We start from the raw sequence: 8,735 nt of genomic DNA, 5'->3' as shown, positions 1-8,735 counted from the left end.
CCAGCATTTTTTGGCCTGCAGCAAACACACACACACACGAGACACTAAAATACTGGGCTTTGTGAGTGTGTGTGTGTCTTCAGGCTATCTGAATGGGTGAAGGGGTTTTGAAGAAATCAATGACACGGGTGTCATAAAAGGAGTGTTTCTTTTCGGAAAAAGGGTTGGGAGCATATGCTGCAGCCTGAGGTCTCGTTCCTAACCCTGGGACTCTTGTTAGGCAGAAAAGTAATGATTAAAACATTTGACCTGCACAGATGCACCACAAAAAAGCAAAAATCTTTTAGGCTTATGCTAAACTCCAGATACACATCTTTGAACAGCTGCACTCAGATGTGTGTGTGTGTGTGTGTGTGTGTGTGTGTGTGTGTGTGTGTGTGTGTGTGTGTGTGTGTGTGTGTGTGTGTGTGTGTGTGTGTGTGTGTGTTATTAAAGCTTAATTAGATGTGCTTCATTTTCTCTCTGTTCCATCTCAGAGGATCTTTGATCCAAACATATATTTATCTAATCTCTTTAGAAACACCAATAAAACGAACTACATCGCATACCACGACAAACGCACACACGGAGGTTCGACCTGCTGGATCTTGTTCATAGTTTAATTAAGATCTCTGTCTGTTATTGTGAGACATACCTGAGAGTCTGATAGTCATATTTCCTGCGTACAGTATGTTTGTGTTGACAAGAGAAAAAAGAGATTTCAACATTGTGTTTATATCTCCTTTGATTGCATAAACAAATCATTAAGTTTGCAGATGACACCACGGTGATTGGCCTCATCAGTGACAACGATGAGGCCGCCTACAGGGAGGAGGTGGATCGTCTGGCTGAGTGGTGCGACAGAAACAATCTGCTGCTTAACACCGAGAAGACCAAGGAGCTCATCGTGGACTACAGGAGGAATGCTGACCCACATCCACCCATCCACATTAAGGGGACGGCTGTGGAGCGTGTGAGCAGCTTCAAGTTCCTGGGAGTCCACATCTCCGAGGATCTCACCTGGACGACCAACTGCTCCAAGCTGGTCAAGAAGGCTCACCAGCGCCTCTTCTTCTTGAGGACTCTGAGGAAGAACCACCTGTCCTCAGACATCCTGGTGAACTTCTATCGTTGCACCATCGAGAGCATCCTGACCAACTGTATAACAGTCTGGTACGGGAACTGCTCTGCCTCGGACCGGAAGGCGTTGCAGAGGGTCGTGAAAACTGCCCAGCGCATCGCCGGAGCACCACTTCCTGCCATAAAAGACATCTACAGGAAGCGGTGTCTGAAAAGGGCTGGGAAAATCATCAAAGACCCCAGTCACCCATCACATGGACTCTTCACCCTCCTGCCCTCTGGGAGGCGCCACAGGAGCCTCCGGACTAAGACCACCAGGTACCGGAACAGCTTCTTCCCCACAGCTGTCAGACTCCTGAACTCTGCCTCCTGACATCTGACCCACGTTAAACTCATGGACTGAACATACACACACACACAATGGACAACTGTACCCTCAAACACACAATAATAACATGGACTGAACCACCACTCACAACCACCAGCACTTTATATAGACTCTGTAGAAACTATCTACACCCTCACTTATCTTAACTGCACTACTGTATAGCTCTGTGTAAATAATCATTCTGTACATTCAATAATCTTTAATCCTACAACTGTTTACAACTTGCATAGTTCACATTTCTGTATAGCTGTATATCTCAGATTCTGTAAAGTTATTTATTTCATATTCTGTATAGTTTTTCATATTTATATCCTGTTCATAGCCTGTTCATAGCTTGTACTCACTACAGCCTTTACATACTTAGTTATAGAATATTCACAACATACTTCATACCGTGTACATTATAACATACCATAATAGACCCATTTCTGTAATATACTCACATATCTATATTATTGCTAATATATATTGTAATATATCTATATCACTAAAGCACTTCTGGATGGATGCAAACTGCATTTCGTTGCCCTGTACCTGTGCATGTGCAATGACAATAAAGTTGAATTCTATTCTATTCTATTCTATTCTAAACATCGATTCCTTATTTTGGTGCAAGTGCCGATAAGACTTAGCTGTCAAATGTAAAATAATATCAAACTCGAACAGCGGTTGGTGTCTGTAAGTGTTTTTTGACTATCCCTGGAAGCTTTAATTGCAACAAAGCATACTCGATAGAGAAGCAATGGAAATACCCAAGTGAAACATCTTTGTGTTTCCTGCTGTCTCGTGTCAAAATCTGAGGAAAACTTCAATCCGTCCATTTTCTTCCATTTATGTAATTCAGCTGTCATAGCACCAAAGCTAAGGTAGCCCCAGGACAGGTCACCCATCTGTCACTGTGCTTAGGAAAACATTTTAATGTAATTTATGAGAAACGTAAAGCTCACAAACGTGCATGTTAATAATAAAAAACGTAGTGTATTATGATGCCGTGATCACAGCAGAAGAAGCATACTCGAGTAAAGCACGTTTCTGAAATTTCAGGCACGTTCAGGGAAAAAAGCAGAGAAACTCCAAATATTAAAGCAGCGCGACTTAAACTTTGTTAAAAGAGTTCTGGTTGGTAGGGGAGACCGGGGATAGTTGTAACATTTTTCACATTTCTGTCTGTAAATTGGAGCTCTTTTAAGGTAGTGGATTCAAAATGTAATGCAAAGTATTTACATGTCTCTGCTATTAAATAGTGCAGCTATTTTCTCTGCAGCACAATTACCCATTGCATGGTATGGCCTCAAACACAAAGAGTGAAATGTTACAATTAACCCCATAGTCTGGGTTAGTTGTAACATATCCTGGGGTGAAATGTAACACAATGAAATAAGGGTACTAACAAAATATTAACATGTAATCTTTGTTTATTCAACACATGAATGCACTTACATCCATTTATGTAGCTGTGTGTGTGTGTGTGTGTGTGTGTGTGTGTGTGTGTGTGTGTGTGTGTGTGTGTGTGTGTGTGTGTGTGTGTGTGTGTGTGTGTGACAGAATGCAGAAATCTAGCTTTTGAACATATTCCAACCCCCCAAAAAAGACAAATTATAAAATTTTCTGCAACTGAATATTTCATTAATTTTGGTTGGTCTTCCTTGAGTTTGGCCTCATTGGCTCAGTGGGCATTATAACCTACAACTCTTGCACCAATTTTGAACATAACAATGAAGCTGAAAAAATGTAGTTGTTCACCAGCATCGCAATTCCATTACTTTTTATCATGGCTTACCTTGGTGTGGTTTGCAGAGTGCTTCAGAAAGATGAGGGAATCTGTTTCTTGCACCCATCTTGATTTATTTCCACTACCAGTACTTCCTACTGGTCCATCTCTGACACAGTGGTCTGCATAATGTATGTGTGGGAACACAAACAGTGGAGGAATTGTGTTGCCAATGGCATTAACCGCATATACAAATGCGACCAGTGAAGCTCTCTCTGCTGATGTTGTTGCCCCAACTTGTTTAATATAAGTTAAAGTAATAGTGTGGTAACATCTGCATTATTGTTACAACTGACCCAGACTCCTATAGCCATGAACTAGCTAACATTACAGCCAACGGCTAAAACACTAGCACTAAAGACTTACACAGAATATTTCCCCATAGACATACAAATAACATAATTTGAGTTTGATGAGTTTAACTGCAAAGCAGATAATGCTATTACAAATTGAAATAAAGTAGAAAAACTTACTTTTTGGCATACAAATTACTTTTTTCGTGTTAAATTGTCTGTGTTTGACGAAATGTGCTGATTTTTCACATGTGATAGCAGAACTGAATTGGGCATGCACAGGATGAGTCACATCATTTGAAACTTAGCCCTGATTGGAGAAATTGGAAGTGTTACAACTGACCCACGTTACAACCATCCCCGGTCTCCCCTACATTTTCTCGTCCATCGAATGAATCACAATCAGAGGGCGTTATGAATCCAAAGCGTGAATCGTTTTGTTACAGACACTCACGTAAAATGTAAATATGAAACAAAGAACAAAGACCAAAAAGTGGAATCTTAATTACAAATAATAAAAGAATTCCCGATGTCCAGTGTTGGGGAGTAACGGAGTACATGTACCGCCGTTACGTATTTAAAATACAAAATATGAGTAACTGTATTCCGTTACAGTTAGTAGTATGTAGTATTTATTTATTGTCATTGTCAAGAACAATGAAATTGCGTTTGGGGCTTCCATACAACCCCAAAAAAAAGAAGAAAATAATAAATACCCCTTAAAACCCAAGTGTACATATTTAACCCAGTGTGACTCCAATGCAATAAGACAATCCTTAGCAATAATGTTCGTAGAAATTCAGACAAAGACCTGAGAAACATGACAAAATACAACAATGCAACCCATTCAATATTATTGTACTGTGAGATATGATATCAGATATGATAGTTATCTATTTAAGAAAGGGGGGGGGGGGCAGGAGGGGGAAGAGAATAAAGATATGATGCACCAATGCAGACCAGTTCATTGCTATTAAGAAGTTGGATATGGTTATTGTCCGTGAGAGGGGGGCAGAGAGTTCAGGAGCCTCACAGCCTGTGGATACAGGCTGTTGGCCAGTCTGGATGTTCTGGCCTGTATAGACCTGTACCTTCTCGTTATAGCTCCTCATATATAAAGAGGAGCTATAGCCTGGAGTTTAACGGCCACAGGTACAATGATTTCCTGCAGCATTCGCTGATGCATCGTGGGTGAATGAGTCTTCTGAGATGGAGAGGCTGTGGGGGATTTTAAACTTGTTTATTTATTTATCTAAGTCCTCACTCTTCTCAGTAACCTGGTATTTCTTTCTGCATGTGTACTTTAAAAGTCGAGCACAGTCTGTCTGAGGAGAAGATGTTCCAAACATTTGTCGATCGCATCAGTAAATCTGTAAATGTGAGAGAACCAGACTGACTGTATGTCTGCACAATCAGAACACCGCCCATCATTTCTACAGCAACACAACATTTGATTTCTTTTTAAAGCAAACACACACCGCCCCCTCTTTATGCTCTCCCTCCCGCTTCCACTTCTCACATAAGGATCCTATAAAGTTACTGCGGCCCAAAGTAGACGCATGCGCGTTAGGTAGCGTGTGTAGTAGTATTATTATTATTGTGAATGGGGGGATGGAGGTGTGGGCATGGGGTAGAGTGGAAATGGGATGGGGGTGGGTGGCTGAGGGGGGCGGTATTTTCGGTGTACAGTCACAAGAGCGACTCGACGGAGCCAGGAAGTAGACTGTTGATGCCTTCAAGTACTTTCTAAACTGTCGTAAATGTGACCTTTGACAGCGGCGCTAACGACCTGCCAAAGCGTTACCACGAAGGAAAAAAGGAGAGAAAGAGAAAACAAGAGCTCTGTTATTTTATGAGAAACTGAAGGAAGGACTGTAACAAACGGCTGCTTGTACTCCCGACTTCCACAATGATACTGCAGGCTGTTAGTGATGAATTGTAGCTATTTCCTTTTTTAAAATTCATTTTAACTCCGGGCATACTGCATTTTGGAAGCATTTTGACCTTTTGCTAAATCATGCTGATACATGAATGAAAATGCAAATTATGCTACACACCAGACAAATATTTCCTGTGCTGCCAGAGCATAAAACAGCTTTGTTCCCTGGCATCCCTGCATTTATTCTAATAGCAACTTTACAGACTTAAGCGCCTTTGTTTGGTGCTTTAAGGTTATCTGTATCCCAAAAATCCCTCTTGACCCACGGGTAGTCGGTAGGCCCACTGAGAAGAAGCACTTGAAAGTTACAGGTAGACTTGAGACGCGCTCATTTGTTGCCACTTGCTTGAGATCAGACGCTCGTCGGGAGAGGGAGGGAGGGAGGGAGGGAGAGCTACACGGTCAAACTGAGCTTTATCTGTCGCTGTGGGTCACTTAATAAGAGCCATTTGGAGCTAGAGGCGACCCGGAGCGCGCAGGAGCCGCAGGCAGAGGCAGATCATCAGTGTGTCAGCAGCAGTAACAATCACAGAGATCAACAGCACAGAGCACATTGCTCCACACAGGGAAGGAAAAAAACACAGAGAGAGAGAGCGAGAGAGAGAGACGCGGAAGAGAAGTGAGTGAAAGAGAGACTGAGTGAGGGACGGACTGCAGCACACTCTTTAACTTGTACTCTGCGCTGCGGGATAATTACCAAAAAAAGAAAAAGAGGCGAATCTGAAGTGGCCGCAAAGTGTTGGTGAAGATGCCGCGGGTAGTCCCGGACCAGAGGAGCAAGTTTGAGAATGAGGAGTTTTTCCGCAAGTTGAGCAGGGAGTGTGAGGTGAGTCTGCTGCGCTTCTACACTCGGCGGAAATAAAGAGAGAAAGGAGGCTCGTTAGAGGAGAGAACAAACTTCACACTGTTGGGTAAAACTAATAAAAACTGGTAGCGCACAGAGAGGCTTTGTTATCAGTTGCTTCGACATTGTTACTCTTTGTTATTTTGCTCTTTCCCTTTATGTCGTTATGGATTTATTTGTGGTATTAATCCTGGATGAACAAAAAAAAATTATGTATTTTTTGTTTTTTTGTTAAAGGTACAAACCCCAGAGTAGAAAGAAGGATCTGTTTCTGACATCAAAAATCTAAATTCCTGTCGCTTATCTTCAAATTGCAGCTTACTGAATATCAATCAGTCCCATTCAGTGCAGATGCCAAATCAAATTCAGCTTTATGAACATGTATGTGTTCTTTTCTCTGTAGATTAAATACACTGGCTTCAGAGACCGGCCCCACGAGGAGAGACAAGCTCGTTTCCAGAACGCCTGCAGAGATGGACGCTCAGAAGTGGTGAGCAAAACAAACATTTTTACTCCTTATAGAAAATAACTGGATGGGAGGGCAGTCCTGTGTACCCATAATGTGACACAAACAGTGGGAAAAGTGCACCAGAAACTTTTCATTTCTATAACAAGCACACTGATGTGGATATGATGTACAGTGGCTGGATGGTGTGTCTTATTCGCGCTGTTGTGAATGGCACTAGTATATATGAAATTACAAAGACACGATCGCGGCACTAATACGTGACACTATGAAAGCGTATTGTTAAACTGGCTTTGTGCGTGTGCGGATATTTTGATGCGTCCCTGCACCAGGAAGTAGACCTGTTATCAGACATGCAGACCCACCAGACTTTACTTCACTCGCGGGCTTCTTTCCTCTGTGTTCTGCAGCTGCAGTCGTCGCATGTTATCACGCAGGCTTCACGGTTCCAACGAACGCTGTGCAGGAGGCGCGATTTGGGGCCTGAAAGCTGCCACTTAAGCTAAACCTCACCTTGCTAGTCTAATGTTGTTGTACACAGGATCCAGACGACAGTAACGATACAAAAGAGTATTCACTCATTTTTTCAATAATCATGTAACTGATTAATACCTGGTAATTAGATTACTATTTTAGTTTAGATACTCAGTTGTGCTGGGCGGTCCCGCGCTCTGCTGTCGCCTGCGTCACACTGATTTATGTAAAAGTTTTTTCTTTATTTTCACTTACGGAGGAGCAGCCTGTGGGGAGCTGCGGCAGCAGGAGGTAACAGTGAGCTGGCTCTGCCATTTACCCGTTCCCCCGCCTCGCTGCGCTCTTCCAGTGCATCCAGTCAAACGTCCAGTTTGAAATGGATGCCTCCTCACACGAGCTCACTGTCACAGGATCACAATGTCAATTATAGTGCAATGCAGGTAAAACTGCAGTGCGCTCTCTTTGTTGTACCCAAACAGTGTGAGCAGCATTTAATGTTGCTGTGTTGTGTGAAGGCTTTAAAACAGCTCTGAGTGGGAGATGAATCTGTGAACTCCAAAGTGCAGCGTAGAAGTTGCTCAGTGTCGAACTTTAACAGTCACACAAAGCGGTATTTATTATTTTCTTCTTTTTTTGGGTTGTATGGAAGCCCCAAACGCAATTTCATTGTTCTTGACAATGACAATAAATAAATACTAAATACTAACAGTGTAACAGAAACGTATCTGCATATTTTACTGTCTTCACTTCTGTGGAAACACGACAAAGCTTTCTCCTTACAGTAAGCGCAAACAAACCCACGTGACCCGCTTTTGTTTCCTTTCAAACACACAGGGCGCAGTGTTTGCGATCAGCACTTTACCGCGTCAAAGCAAGTCTGGACACATTAATATTCTAAGGAGGCGATTAGCCACGTCTGTTTCAAACTTTCTATATCACGCCTCCAATAAAAGGTGAGGTCAGACGAGAAAGCCTTCGGGCTGCTGGCGCAAACACAGAGCAACTTCTGCCGTCTTAGTCATCCTCGTGGTATTTTTCACAAACACGCTGTCATCATCGGGCAGCGGCGGTGAGCCTGGAGGGTGCAGGCCATCTAGTTTTACCATCTTTTAGTGGGCCGCGTTGCGTCTGTCTGTCTGTCCGCACTGTATTTATAAGCCTCTTCTGCCGTGAGAATTGATGGCCACGGTTTTAATGGTTTGACGGCAGCTGTGACATCATGCCTCTGATTTATCTATCGGCCTGACGCCGCTAAAGACCTCCTGCTATTTTAACGGTGAGCGTGAACAACTATTAGACACAATGTGCTGTCGAGGTTGGCCTTTTATGGACGAGACAAAGTCTTTTTAATACTTCTGGATTTTAAAGTTTGACCTCCAACGGATTGGGATGTGTGTGTAGCGACGTCACAACACGTTAACGTGTAGCTTTTAATAAAAGCTGACGTGTGTCAGCTCTGGCGCAGTCAGTCGATTATTAACTTTTAAAAACGATTGGGAAA

At 42.7% G+C, this 8,735-nt stretch overlaps 1 protein-coding gene across 4 annotated transcripts in view; it reads left to right on the top strand.

Annotated features, from left to right (window-relative positions):
• Nucleotides 1-5,843: 5,843 nt before the first annotated feature.
• cbfb (core-binding factor subunit beta) overlaps nt 5,844-8,735 on the top strand; it is a 28,151-nt gene continuing 25,259 nt past the window's right edge. For 2 of the 4 annotated variants that reach the window (XM_085411535.1, XM_085411534.1), the window contains exons 1-2: nt 5,844-6,276; nt 6,698-6,784. In XM_085411535.1, coding sequence (XP_085267661.1) covers nt 6,199-6,276; nt 6,698-6,784 — 165 coding nt within the window. In that variant the 5' untranslated portion in view covers nt 5,844-6,198. The remainder of the gene's footprint in view (nt 6,277-6,697; nt 6,785-8,735) is intronic. The other 2 variants (XM_085411537.1, XM_085411536.1) reach the window with 1 other exon arrangement.

The sequence above is a fragment of the Rhamphochromis longiceps genome, linkage group LG7 (genome assembly GCF_057381845.1).
Source record: "Rhamphochromis longiceps isolate RC_006_pf linkage group LG7, R_longiceps_female_GT1.1, whole genome shotgun sequence".
Lineage (NCBI taxonomy): Eukaryota > Metazoa > Chordata > Actinopteri > Cichliformes > Cichlidae > Rhamphochromis > Rhamphochromis longiceps.
This window is presented reverse-complemented; position numbering and strand designations above follow the sequence as displayed.